This window comes from Pan troglodytes, chromosome 4, assembly GCF_028858775.2.
Source record: "Pan troglodytes isolate AG18354 chromosome 4, NHGRI_mPanTro3-v2.0_pri, whole genome shotgun sequence".
NCBI lineage: Eukaryota > Metazoa > Chordata > Mammalia > Primates > Hominidae > Pan > Pan troglodytes.
In genome coordinates this window covers 147,026,814-147,040,856 of record NC_072402.2, presented here as the reverse complement: position 1 = coordinate 147,040,856, position 14,043 = coordinate 147,026,814, and the positions used below count along the sequence as shown (strand labels likewise).

General features: G+C 48.7%; 1 protein-coding gene across 4 annotated transcripts in view; it reads right to left on the bottom strand.

Moving 5' to 3' along the window:
• The window catches only part of AFAP1L1 (actin filament associated protein 1 like 1), a 69,089-nt gene that overhangs the window by 29,711 nt on the left and 25,335 nt on the right, over positions 1-14,043 (bottom strand). Inside the window, exons 1-8 of one of the 4 annotated variants that reach the window (XM_009449919.5) lie at positions 12,876-13,201; positions 11,569-11,697; positions 10,853-10,936; positions 9,976-10,073; positions 8,677-8,785; positions 4,798-4,896; positions 3,590-3,801; positions 1,069-1,248 (exon numbers count right to left, since the gene is read on the bottom strand). In XM_009449919.5, coding sequence (XP_009448194.1) covers positions 1,069-1,248; positions 3,590-3,801; positions 4,798-4,896; positions 8,677-8,785; positions 9,976-10,073; positions 10,853-10,936; positions 11,569-11,611 — 825 coding nt within the window. In that variant the 5' untranslated portion in view covers positions 11,612-11,697; positions 12,876-13,201. Of the gene's footprint in view, positions 1-1,068; positions 1,249-3,589; positions 3,802-4,797; positions 4,897-6,884; positions 8,655-8,676; positions 8,786-9,975; positions 10,074-10,852; positions 10,937-11,568; positions 11,698-12,875; positions 13,202-14,043 lie in introns of those variants that run through there. The other 3 variants (XM_518027.6, XM_016954015.3, XM_016954016.4) reach the window with 3 other exon arrangements.

The window sequence follows — 14,043 nt, the reverse complement described above, 5'->3', positions numbered from 1 at the left end:
TTATCACAGGAAGGAAGGGGCTGGGTAGAGAGGGAGGTGTTTGGTTTCATTGTTCCAGCAGGAAGATCAGAGGAGGAAAGGACGGTGTCAGAGTGAAGTAGAGGCGGTGCAAGGATGGGGTCTGCTGTAAAGGAATGGGGGGTGGGGCATCGCAGTCATCACAACAGTAGTTACTGACAGTTACCACACACTCACTGCCTGGCAGGCGCTGTGCCAAGTGCTCTCCAGAATCCTTCCAAGGACCATTTCACAGATGAAAAAAACAGGCACAGAGGGGCAAAGTCATTTGCAGAAGGTCACACAGCCAGTAAGTGCCCTTTAGGCCTGGGGCTTGCACTCCAGTATGGGTGCCACAAAGTCCCCTCTCCCATGTCATCACTATGTCATCCTGCCTATGGCCTTTGGAGTAGATTTACTTCTTAGCTTCAAATTCTGGCTCCCACCACTTTGGTTGTGTGACGTTTGGCAAGTCACATAAGTTCTCAAAGCTGTGTCTTAGTTTCCTCATCTGCGAAATGGGAACAATAATATTTTGTCCCATTTTCAAGCAGAAATGAGGTCATGTATGTAAAGCTCTTGGCACAATGCATGGTACAAAGTAAGTGCTCATTTTGTGGTGACTCTTATTGTTCCGTGTAGCTACAGAGGCAGAAACTGGCCCATGGGTGGTCATTACAAAGATGTACGTTTCAAGGCAAGGAAGGATTTTTCCTTTGTTGTTGTTGTTGTTTTAAGAATTCACTGGTCTAATGATGAAATCAGCTTCCTTTGTACATACTAAGCCTCCAGTTGCAGGAGGTATACAAGCGCAGGCTGAATAAGCCCACAGTAAGGATTTGGAAAGGGAATTCAAATAACCAGAAGGGACACAGGTCTCCAGCATGAAGTCTGCCTCTTGGAGATATCCGAGGCCCATTTCCATACATAAGCCCTAGCCACGCACAGGGCACTTGGGCTCAGGCACTGAGCAAGAGGCTCTTCCAGGGACAGGAGCCAGCTCTACTGAGGGCTGGCTTGGGGAAGAGAGAAAGGGTGAGAAGGCGGGAAGGTCAGGTGCAGGCCACGCACCTTCAGCCACTCCTCGGCCTGCTCTCGGCTCTGCAGTGCCAGCACCAAGACCTCGGTAGCCCCCTGGGTGAAACGCAGCTCGTGCCTCTTGTGCCGGCTGTCCTTGGGCACGTAGATGATGCTGCAGGTATCCAGTGCCAACCTCAGATGTGGCTGCTGATCCTTGGAGCTTTTGTAACACTGGACAGGGAGAGAAACACATCAAGATCTTCTGAAGTAGAGGGTAGAGGAGGGAGACATCCTTACACAAAAGCTCGGGGGAAGCCCGACCTCCCTTTAGAGACCTCCCCGACCCAGCCTAGCCATGGGCACTGTGTGAGGATAGCTGAAGGGTCCAGGGTGTTCACCCTGGAAGAGAAGCCTGGGAGGAGGCATCTTTGGGCAATTTTCAGTCACAACTACCTATTTAGGAAGAGGCAGAATGTAGCACAATCCTAGGAAGACCAGGTTAGCCTAAAGAACCAGAGAAGAAATGGGCTGGCTCGGGAGGAAGCCAGTTAAAAATCTATCTGGCAGGAATTTGGGAGACAATTCTAACAGCGTTGGAGGGTTGGCCTTGGGAAGTCAATAGTTTACGAATAATGATTCTCACTTCCCCATTTTTTTAATGAGCCCGGTATCACCTTCATAACAGAGCCAGTCAATGATATTACGAAAAGAGAAAATTATAGGCTAATTTCTCTCATAACCCAATCACAAAAGCCCTGAACAAAATGCTAGCAATTGGATTCCAGACGTATATAAAAAGCAGCTACATCAAGACCAAGTGGGGTTTATTCTAGGAACGCAAGAGCGGTTTAACATTCAAAGATCAACTGTATTATTAATCATATGAATAGAAAAAAAGGCCAGAAATCACATATCTGAATAGAGCTAGAAAAAGTATTTGATAAAATTCAGCATCCATTTAAGTGAACTAAGAATAGAGGGATCTCCTTAATGTAATAATAAGGAACATTTTCATCTACCAACAACCCACAGCAAATGTCATCCTGAATGGTAAATTATTATTATTATTATGTTTAGAGACTGGGTCTTGCTTTATCACCCACGCTGGAGTGCAGTGCTGTGATCATAGCTCACTGCAGCTTCAAACTCCCAGGCTCAAGCAATCTTCCTGCCTCAGACTCCTAAGTAGCTGGGACTACAGGTGCATACCACTATGCCTGGCTAATTAAAAAACATTGTTTTTTTTTTTTTTTTTTTGGTAGAGACGGAGTTTTGCTTTGTTGCCCAGGCTGGTTTCGAACTCCTAGCTTCAAGTGATCCTCCTGCCTCAGCCTCCCAAAGTGCTGGAAAAACAGGCATGAGCCACCATACTCAGCTTTAACAGTGACTTCCCTTTTGAGCTCTAGACTGAGACAAGGATGCCTGGTCTCCCACTTCTGTTTGCATTGTGCTTGAGGTCCTAGCTACTGCAATATGTGGAGAAAAATATAGAAGGGGTAGGATTGGAAAGAGGATGGTCATGTCCCCTGGACTAGTGCCGCCCTGGAGTGAGAAAAGGTCATGACCTTTTCTCAAGGCTTGTCAACAGATTTCTGGGGAGAGAAGCTATTCTTTTTCTGAAATTATGTTTATCCTCTTACTTTGTAATTAAAGGTGCTCTTTCTTTTATGAAATGATAGGATGAGAGATGGTAAATATAAAAAAATCCTTCTTAAAAAAAGCAAGTAATAGAACGATTGAGTTTTGTAGGGGATTCGTTTTATAAAAGACAGATGTATGGAAATGAGGGTGGAAATGTGTACACTAAAGCTATTACAATAGTGGTTATCTCTTGGTCAAGGAAAATATTGATGTTTGGTCAATAGTTTTTTTTAAAATCACTTTTCATTTGTTTTTCTCTAGTTTTATAAATAAGCACATTTACTTGCATAATGAAAAACAACAAAAATTTAAAAGTGATGAAAAATTCTGTTTTTTTGACAAAACAAAAACATGGTAAAGCCTGTATCAGGTCTTTTTTTTGGTTTTTGAGATGGAGTCTCACACTGTCGCCCAAGTTGGAGTGTAGTGGTATGATCTCGGTTCACTGCAACCTCAGCCTTCTGGTTTCAAGCGATTCTCCTGACTCAGCCTCCCAAGTAGCTGGGACTACAGGTGCACACCTGGCTAATTTTTTGTATTTTTAGTAGAGATGGGGTTTCACCATGTTGGCCAGGCTGGTCTTGAACTCCTGACCTCAAGTGATCCACCTGCCTTGGCCTCTAAAAGTGCTGGGATTACAGGTGTAAGCCACCGTGCCTAGCCCAGGTCTTTAAATTTGAGAGAGAGAGAGAGAGAGAGAGAGAGAGAGAGAGAGAGAGAGAGAGAAAGAGAGGCACAGGGTGTGTGTGTGTGTGTTTAAATTCTGCTCCAGTGGGGAAAGTCCTGATCTTGGGAGCATGGGGCCCTTGAGCTTCTGTGCACAAAGTCAATCCAGGTATGCCCAAGGCAGACATATCCGCATGTATGTAGAGACACACCCACATGCAAGTCCATGTGAGGCTGAGGCACATGGCTGCTGCTGACCACTCACCAGGAGCTGGTCCTCCCTGATGACCGTCAGCTGCTTGGCCCACTGCCCGAAACGCTTTTTCCGCAGCAGGAAGGCACATATCCTGCATTCCCTCACCAGGTGCATGGAGGCCTCCTCTGAGGGCCACTGGTGTCGGGGCTGCGGGCTCTTCCCTTCCTCCTCCTCTTCATCGTAGGACTCATAGGAGCTGCTCATTGCGTCAGAGTCATTATCTGCAGGCGTCACGGAAAAGGATCCATCACTGTGCCATCCTGGGGAAGCACCTTCTCACCCCTCTGCAGCGATCCCTGCCCTGGGGCCTGAGGCTAGGAAGGCATGGGCATTAGGCATGACACTGGTAATGACTAAGGCCCTTACTTTTTTTTTGGAGATGGAGTCTCGCTCTGTCACCCAGGCTGGAGTACAGTAGCGTGATCTCGGCTCGCTGCAACTTCTACCTCCCGAATTCAAGCGATTCTCCTGTCTCAGCCTCCCAAGTAGCTGAGATTATAGGCACCCACCACCACACCTGGATAATTTTTGTATTTTTAGTAGAGATGGGGTTTCACCATGTTCGCCAGGCTGGTCTCCAACTCCTGACCTCAGGGGATCCACCTGCCTTGGCCTCCCAAAGTGCTGGGATTACAGGTGTGAGCCACCACACCTGGCTGGCCCCTACTTTTGCACTTTGTTGTACTGATTTATCCCTTGCTTTGTGATCTTGGTTACTTCCCTTCTCAGAGCTTCAGTGTCCTCATCAGTAAAATGATCATAATAAATGACAGTACCCACTTCAGCCGGCTATTTGAAGACCAATGCATGGACAGTGTTTAGCCAAGTGTTTGGCACCCAATAAATGCTCAATAAACTTATGCTATTGTCATACCCCTTCATCTTGACATCTGTTGTCTCTCGTTATTCTCACAATAACCCAGCAAATCTCCATTTTATAGATAAGGAAACTTGAGGCTCAGCGAAAAGAAATTACTCACCTAAGATCAGTTATCAAAAGTCAGGGAAAGGGTTAGATCCAGGCCTTCTGACTCCCATTCCAGTGGTCTTTCCACTGAGTGCTGGGGTCACCCAAAACAAGGGTGTTGGGGCTTCTCTAGTGACCATGGTCTGGGTGAGGGGCTGGTGGGCACACCCATGCTAAGGGCCAGGACAAGGCCTGCTCTTTGCAAGGGCAGAAGCCCTGCCCAGCATCTGGACGCCCACCTGGTACTTACAGGAGCTCTTAAGCTCGCCGTTCACCCTGGTTGCAGGGTAGCTGCTGTCTGCGTCCTCATAGTAGCCATCCACAATCGAGTGTGAGGGGCTGCAGCCATCTGTGGGTTGTCAGAAAGAGCTGCACTTTGGAGAAATGCAGGCAGACTCCAGGGGCCAGGACTGGGGGAGACCCTGACACCCCTGCTCTACCTCAGGGAAGAGACAGCAGGCACTCTGAGCAGCTCAGGCCAGGGTGTGAGGCCTCCTCTCTGCATCTCATCTGTTCTAGCTCTCCACAGTCCCTCTGCTCCTGTCACCAGAAACTGCCCTGCCGGGCTGTCATATCTCCCGGCCTGTATTCATGCTGTTCCCTGTGCCCTCTGTCTTCTACCAGAGGACTTGTCATCCATCAAGACCCAGATCAAAGATCTTTCCTCTGACTTTCTCAGGCAGTGAGTGGTCAGCTCCTCCTCAACGACCCCAGAGCATTGCATGTGTGCATGGTGTGTGTGTGTGTGTGTGTGTGTGTGTGTGTGTGTGTGTGTGTGGTGTGTTGGTCGCAGCTCTGATTTTTGCACTGCAGGGAGCAATGTACCAGTTGCTTGGGCTGAGACCTCCCTCCCTGCTCTGCCTTCTTATCTTTTTCCACCTCAGCCCTTCCTCTTACTTCCTTCTAAACCTCTGGGACTGCAAAGAAAGAATTGGACTAGAGGAGATAATAATATCGTGCATAATAGTGACTACAACTACCTGTGCAGATTTTCACAACACCTTCCCATTTGGAGCTGGGAGGTAGTACGGTGCAGTGCTGGGGTTAGTGGGATGTCTCAAACTGTATTCTGTGTCAGAATCACCTGGGAGTTGTCTGAAAATGCAGACCCCTGGGCTGTATCTCCAGAGATTCTGGTTCATTGGAGTGGGCTGGGCTGAGGAATCTGCATTAAAAAATGACTATTTAATAGGAAAATTCTAAACATCCATAAAAATAGAAAATGTATTGGACTCCAATGAGTTGGGAAAAATTTATTCAATGATGTTTTTAAAAGGTTATTTTGATGCAGGCAGTCCCTGGAACATACTTTGAAGTTCAGATGGTTAAGAGCATGTGCTTTGGGATCAATCAGAGTTGAGTTCAAATCCTATCTCTATCATTTACTGAGTGACCTCAAAAAGAAAAGTCTCTCTGTATTTCAGATTCTTGATCTGGAAAGTGACATGAGCAATTCCCACCTTGGCTTAGTGATACAATGCACGTCAATTCTTAGGACAGCGCCTGGCACACACAATATGCTAAACAAGTGCCAGCTGTTATTACTGTGATTGTCTCCTTTGATACCCACAAGGCAGGGAGGTAGATATCAGCCCCATTTTGTAGACAAGGAAACAAGCCACACACAGTTTGCTGGTGACAGAGCCTGGATCAGAACTGAGGGTGCCAGCTCAGGGGATGGTGCACATCCCCCCTCCAGGAAGCCTTCCTTCGCCCAGTCCAACTCACTCTCACAGCACACTGCTCTTCAGAATGCTGCTCTGGGCTCCTAGCCCCTCCTGTGCATCTGTTTCCTGAAGACGGCAGCACTGACATTCCCAGTGACTGGGACACCCAGTTCTATCTCCCAAGTGAGGCTCGGAGCCCGCCTTTCCAGCAGGCACCCTGAGGCCTCAGATGCTGGACATCTCCTGGGAGGTGAACGGGGGGGTCAGGTGTGAAGAAGGGAAGGGTGAGGGGGCATGGGAACACAGTACTCAGACACCTGGCAGGGCTGGATGCTGTGAGCGAGAGGAAGGATACTCCCTGATGGGCTTGGCGTGCTCTCCCTGGACAAGGTTCCTGGCCCTTCCTGAAGCCCTCCCTTTCCTTCTGCCCCAGGATTCCAGCTGCTTCTGGGAGGTGTCTTCTCTGCCCTGTCTGAGAGGGAAGTGAGTTCCCTGGGGAGGTGAAGGAGCCCCATATAGCCAATAGGCTTGACCTGGGATTCAAGGCCCAGCAGCACTTTGTTCCCTGTCCTTGAGTGTATAAAATAAAGTTGCCTGTTTCACACCCCCACAGCTGTTTGCGATAACACAGAACCTGAGACTATCAAGGCTGAAGAGGGCTGTGGATTACCTGATCCAAGCACCATAGCCAAAAGGTGCAATCAGCCCAAGGTCCATCGGCTGAGGAATGGATAAGCACAATGTGGTCTATCCGTATGGTGGGATAGTGTTCAGCCATAGAAAGGAAAGAAGTTCTGAGGCATGCTACGACATGGATGAACCTAGAAAACATGCTAAGTGAAAGAAGCCAGACACAAAAGGCCACAGATTATATGATTCCATTTATGTGAAATGTCCAGAATAGGCAAATCCATATGGACAGAAAGTGAATTGGTGGTTAGCAGGGGCTGGGGTGGGGAATGGGGAGTGACTGCTTAGTGGTATGGGCTTCCTTCCGGGGTGATGACAATGTTTGGGGACTAGATAATTGTGATGGCTGCAAATACTGTGAATGTACTGAATGTACCAAATGCCACTTGCTAGACAGCTTGAAATGGTGGAAATGGTTAATCTTACGTGTATTTTACCACAATAAAAAAATTCACCCACGGTAAAAAGCACAAACAGTAATAGAAAAGAGTATGAATGAAAAAAATATGTTCCCTTCACCCATATTTCTATTAATTTCCCGCAGGAAAATCCTGTTAATAGTTCCTTGCATATCCTCGAAAAATTGTTAAAACGGATGCATGTGTGTGTGTGTTTGTGTACACCCTATTTAAAAAAACAAATGGAATTGTTGTATGCAGTATTTTGTGTTTGACGTTTTCAATGACATAATAAAACCGATCTGTCTTTGCTGATCAGAATTCATTTTAGAAATTTGATTATTTTTTGGTGGTTGGAGAGCATTCCACTGTGCTGCTGAATGACAGAGCAGCATCACACAAACATTATCTTATACAAATTCAACTACTCATGCTGAGCCATCCAAACATTAGGATGTAGTTTCTTATATGTAACGTTAAGTCCTTTTACCCAAACAAGTGACTTCATCTGATCTCTTCATTCAAAAGAACGTCCATGTGTTGCAATGCCGGAGGAAGCCGATGAAAAGACCAAAGACTCTCCTTTATGGCCAGTTTAAGGGATTTTCAATGGTAACTTGTACCAGTGCCCACTAAATTATTTTACTGCACCCGCCTACTAGTAAAAATATATACATATATTTATGTTTATTTTTGTATGTTATATATGTATATATAAACTTTTTTTTACAAATATGCTATTATCAGATTATAAATGCTACAAAACATTCACATGGAATTTATTAAAAGATATGTTGAATTAAATAGAAGTAAAGCTTCTGATATTTCTGCCTACATCATGTTATGAACCCCTGGGTACCCCTACTCTACTCTGACAACGTCTGGTTTAGACCACGTGCTTTTTATTTTACGCATTGACTCGATAACCTAACCCACCTATAGGAGGTCATTCTACTGAAACAATTTCACCACCCACTCAAGAGGAGCACTTGGGTTAGCAGTTTTAGTAGGGGGAACAGTATAGTGGTGGTCATCTGTGTAGCTGCCTCCTAGCACACTGACACGGTGTGTCTGCTTCCTCTTTCTTGTTTTAAGGGTGGAAGAACAGAGATCCAGAGGGCAAGGGGATTTTCCAAGGCCACACAGATCTGGGACTAGAACCTAAGCCCCCAGCCCCTGGGGCCCCACATATTGGTCCACCCAGGCTGTCACCGAAGAGGCCAGGTGCCCAGGGCGGCTTCTCCTAAGCCAATGGTGACATGGTTGGGAGGGTGACAGGCTTGCAGTTCCAGCTCCCACAGGACACAGAGGAACTTAAATTTGGCTTCTCAGGGACAGGAAGTCCCCAGACCCACCAAGAGGACCAGAACTTACTGTGGGAGCTGATGTACTCAGGCGACTTGCCGGGTCCCAGAGGAAGGGCCTCTTCATAGTAGTCCTCAGGGGGAGGCTTGTTGGGGAGCGGTGGAGGCAGGTCGGCCGCCTGCAAGGGGACAAAAAAGAGGGCTAGGGGAGCGGAGCAGGGTAGGGAGAGAGAGGCTGAGGGAGAGGGAGGCAGGAGCTCGCAGAAGGCAGGAGGCAGTGTGAATGTGAAGCCATACCTTTTAATAGAGCCACAGAGCTGGTAAAACTTGAGGGCATATTTATCCAGTGATTCTTACCCCAATTTTTTTAATCATCAGGTTTCCCCTGGAATGTCCGCAAGTTTTGTGGACTGCCAAACAGTAGTAGTCATACTTTTTGCTGAGCACATGCAGAATTACCAGAAGCTACTGTGAGTCCTGCACTACTCTGTAACCACGTCTACACACACACGAGGTGCAGTAGGACAAGGAAGCGTGAGGCCTGTTCTTTAGTGAGGCAGGACCACCCGCAGCTGAGTGCTGAGCTACTGGGCCAGGGGAACCGTGGCTTTACAGCTAAGTTCTGCCACATGTGAGTTGTGGGACATGGGTCATATCACTCATTCTCTCTGAGCCTCAGTTTCCTCATCTGTAAAATGGGGATAACAATTGTGCCAGCCTCATTCAGTTGCTGTCACCATGTAAAGGACATAGTAAGTTGCTAGTGACTGTTACTGTTGCTGGTGATGATGACAATGAATTATGCAGTTGACAGACAAAGCTTGTTGTGATTATGAGCCCCTTGCTCTAATTCCATGGCCCCAAGGTTGGGCATCCTATATCTGGTCCAGTCTTTCATTCTGTAGGTGACAAACTCAGGCTCAGAGAAGAGAAGCTACTCGCCCAAGGCTACACAGCAGAGTCATGGGGGTGGGCAGAGGTCACCCAGCTCCTGGTCCAGAGCTTTTTCCATAGCCCGGCTTATGTTATGCAATCAGATGTTGGGCTGGTGACGTCCTTCGGGCCTGAGGGCACAGATAAGTTCACCACATTCTCCCTGCTCAGCACAAACACTGTGACTTCCCAGTCAGGAAGGTGGCAAAATAAAGAATAAAAATAAAAATAAATAAGAAAAAAACCACACAGCGAGCACATCACGGGCCATTGAAATGTTCACATGGTGCTGCCTGTGCCCTCACCCACAACCCAAGAGAGACAACAGGGTCCAGAACCGCCAGGAGGGCACCACCCAGTGGGAAGGGGAGAGCTTCCCTTGCCTCCTCCAGAGGCACAGAGGCCCTGAGGTGTGGGAACCCAGGCCATGACTCACGTTTCTCAGGCGTGGGCTCTTGGCTAGCTCAGGGCTGGCTCCTTTGCTGGGCTCCCCATCATCCTCTGGCATGTCCCGAAGGTCACTCAGGTCACAGTCTACAGAGGGACAGGCCATTGGGCAAAGAAAGCCAAGGATGAGCAGCACACACCAGGGGAAGAGGGCTGGATTTGGGGTCAGGAGGCCTGAGTGTGATGTCGGGCTCCACCACTCCTCCGTTAGTAACCCTAAGCAAATGACTTTTGACTCTGAAACTCATCTGTACGCTGGCGGCAATGATGCCTGCCTTGTCTGTTTTCCAGGATTGTAGAGAGGATCAAATAAAATCATACTTGTTTTGGTACTTTGGAAATCTTTGAGGGTTATGCTATAAAGGCACAGTGTGCTCCCTAAGTCTATGAGTCCCCAAAACTCTCTCACCAAGGCTTGTAGCTTTCTTTCTGTGTTGAACAGAGCTGTCTTCCCTCAGGATAGGGCTAGGACGTCAGGTACTCTGCATGCAGCCAGCTCAGCTGCTCCCATGCCCATGGCAGCCACGCAAGCTATCATTTCTGCTGAGCCACTGCATCGCTCAGCCCAGTGTCTCAAGTGGCAATCACCTGGGAGTGGCCGGTGAGGAAACACCCTAATGTGCCATGCCTTCTTTGGACTGCATGGTCATCCCTACCATTCCTCAAGTCTCTGAGCTGAATTCCTATTCCTATGCAGACTTTGATTAGACTTTCAGAGCTGGCAGAGCCCAGAGGGGCCAAGGACTGGCCCAAAGCGACTTAATGATGCGATGTTAGAGCCAGGCCCAGCCCAGTCGGGGGACCCTTCTGCACACACAGGGAAAGAGGGATGGCTCCGTAGCTGAGGTTGGGAGAGGGTCACTTACCAAATTCTTCAAAGAGGGATTCCACGAAGCTGGGCCCCGAGTGGAGGTCTGCTGTGTTCACATACAGGTAGGAGACCTCCTTTGCTGTGAGGAAGAAGGGGGACATGCCAGCTGTGAAGGAGGAGGGACCAGGTCTCCCCTGTCCCACTCATACTTCTAGCCCACATGGGACACAGTGCTCACTTTCAAAGCACATTCAAGTCCTAAATTATTTCACTGGTTTTCAAACTTTGTTTTAGTTTTTACACAGTTATTGAGGATCTCTTTCTCCAAGTAAAAGGATGTCCAGAAGCCCAGTATGGAAACAGATTACTGGGGCTGTCAGGCGTATGCTAGGGTGTGTGCATGTCATGTGTCAGGTGTGGTGGGTGTGTGAGGGGCTGTGTGTGTTGTAGGTCAGTGTGGGGGGTATGTGGGTGTGTGTGTTCTATGTGAGTGTGTGTGTTCTGTGTGTGTGTGGAGGGCAGGGGTGAAGGAGTACAAAGAGCACAGCCAGGGCTGTTGGTGGGGAGGTGGGGCCCCAGTGGACAAGGACATTGGGCAAGAGCTCGCATGGAATGCATTGGACGCTGTGTCCAGGGCTTAGCCTTCCTCCTGCGGCAGCCCCTGGGGGTGGGGGTGGGGCAGAGGGTTCCTGCATGTTCTTGAGTCAGTGAAGGGAGGTTTTGTTGTCCTACATAAGTGGAGCTCCTCCAGGCAGGCTGCTGGCGGCTGACCTGGAAGGGGCTGCAGGCTCTGCAGGATGGAGGCCACGGCCATCTTCTTTTCCAGGGTGGTATCGCTGAGGTACTCGTGGTCCAGGAGGCTGAGCAGCCCGGTGAGCTCTGGGAGCAGCTGCTCCAGCACTGCAGAGGAAGGCAGACGGGCACAGTCACAGCTCTGTGCCCGGGAGCTCGGCCCCCCACCACCTAGAGTTGGGCGGAAGGGGTCAGAGGGCAGGTCCGGGTGTGCAAGCAGACCCGGGGGCTCTCAGCTGTCCCAGACCTGCCACCCAGCTCCCGTGAGAGGGTCCTGCTCAGTTAGTCCTGTGGTGTTTCTCCGGGTCTCCCCACTCTACCTCAGATGGCCTTGGCCCAAGGACTGGACCTCCCTGGGCTCATCTGGCAACACTGAGCTCAGGCAGCCCCGAGCAGAGGCTCTCAGGCCTCCCTCTGTCCCAGATTGCCCTCTGCTTTGCTTGACCAGGGTCCTTTCTCACTGCAGCTCGAAGCTCAGCACAGGTCTCAGGCTGGAGCCCCTGGCCATCCAGGACACAGGCAGGAAAGAGAGCCTTCCTGTCCCATCAGTTCATGTGCTTCAATCTCTGGAACCTTCTGTTTCCGGTGCCTTGGCCACAGCCAAACTAAACATTAACCCTCCTCACTCCATGTTATCAGTGCCATTCTTTCTTTCCACGTGACACCAGTGCTTCTCAAACTTGAGTGTGTGTAAGAATTACCCGGGGATCTTGTCAAAATGCAAATTCTGATTCAGGAGGTGTGCGGTGGGATCCGAGATTCTGCATTTCTGATCCGCACCAAGCTGCAGCTGCTGCTGGTGGTCCTGGACCATCTGAGTTGCAAGATCCTAGAGCACAGAGTCCTTTAAGGACTTCAGTGTGCCAAGACCATGATGTCACTGATGTCTCCCTGTCCTGAAAAGTAACTTGGGACTTGGTTTGCCTTAGAGCCAAAGACCAGCTTCATCACAGTAGTATTGCCCTGCTTTGCAACCCACTAAGCATTTAGGCGTGATAACAGAAGCTAACCTGTACTGAACAATCATTATCAGTTATATTCAGCCCTTTTACATTTTATTGTCTCATTTAAATCGTATATCAAGTATTTTATTATCTTCATTACATGGAGGATGAAACTAAAGCTCCAGGAGGTTAAATACCTTCTCCAGGATCACACAGCTAGCAGAGCCTAGAGTGAAGCTGCTTTCTTCATTCTCTTCTTTTAACCACAGAGATATATTGACTCATAGTATTTTCTTTGTTCCTCCCAACAAGTTTTGAAGTAGGTCCCATGATCACCCCTACCTTTTAGATGAAGGCACTAAGGCTCAGAGAAGATAAATAACTTGCTTGAAGTTACACAGAGGCAAGAAGAAAAGCCAGGACTTCAGCTCCAGCCATGACTCCTAACTCCATGTGCTGTTCCCCACCCTGGGCCCTCCTGAGGAAACAGGAGACACTGACCCGGAGCTGCAGGGCCTGGAGGTGTAGGAGGAGATACAGCACCTTGCAGAAGAGAACAGGCCGTGGAGCCAGATCACCTGGGTTCAAATTCAGGCCCTATCATTCACTAGCCAATCACTTACCCTATGGGTTCCTCAGTTTCCTCCTGTAAAGGGGGAGGATAATAACAGCACCTGCCTCATAGGGTGGCTGTGAGAATTAATGACACCAGACATGCAAAGGGCCTTGCCCAGCACAGAGTGAATGCTCACCACAAGTCAGCTATTCTTGCTGTCACTGAAGAATTTACTACACTGATCTGTGCTGATCCCTGAGTGTCTGCCTCCCTTGGCAGGCTGTGAGGCTCTAGCAGGCGTGGACTGGACTGTGACTCTCTGCTTCCTTATCATCTGGTCTGGGGCCTGCTCAGTGTGGGTGTTCTTCATGTGTCTGACAAGACAGGAATGAACAGATGACCACACTAGGACCTTCTTTTAAATATAAATCTTATGTATAGATAGTGACCCTTGTTAGGAAAACATGATGCTGCAGTCTCTCTGTGGCAAAATCCATCATCACCCCAAACTCGTTGACAATGAGCTGAAGGTTGATGTGGGCAGCTCCTATCTCATGTGCACTCTCAGCTGCTGGACACTAAGGGAGGGGCTTTCTGTGCGTGTTTCCATCCAATCCCCAGGGCACATCTGTGAGCAGTCCTATTGGGATGCCTTTTTTTTCAGAAGATGACGCTGAGGCTGTGGCAGCTATGGGATAGTGGCACAGCTTGAGAGGTAGAGCCAGACTGATTCTAAGTCTGTGTGATCCCTAGGGATCAGAGTGGCACAGCTCTGGGGGGTCACTGCTTGCCTCCAGAGCCCAGGCGAAAGGCGCCTGGAGGTCCTGCTGCCTCCAGGGCCTGGGCCCTGCCATATCACATAAACACAGGTTCTGGATGAATATGTTTCCCTCTTTAAAGCAGGTAATTATTTAAAATCATTTTAGCCAAACTTTAGCTGTTTTCAAGGAAATC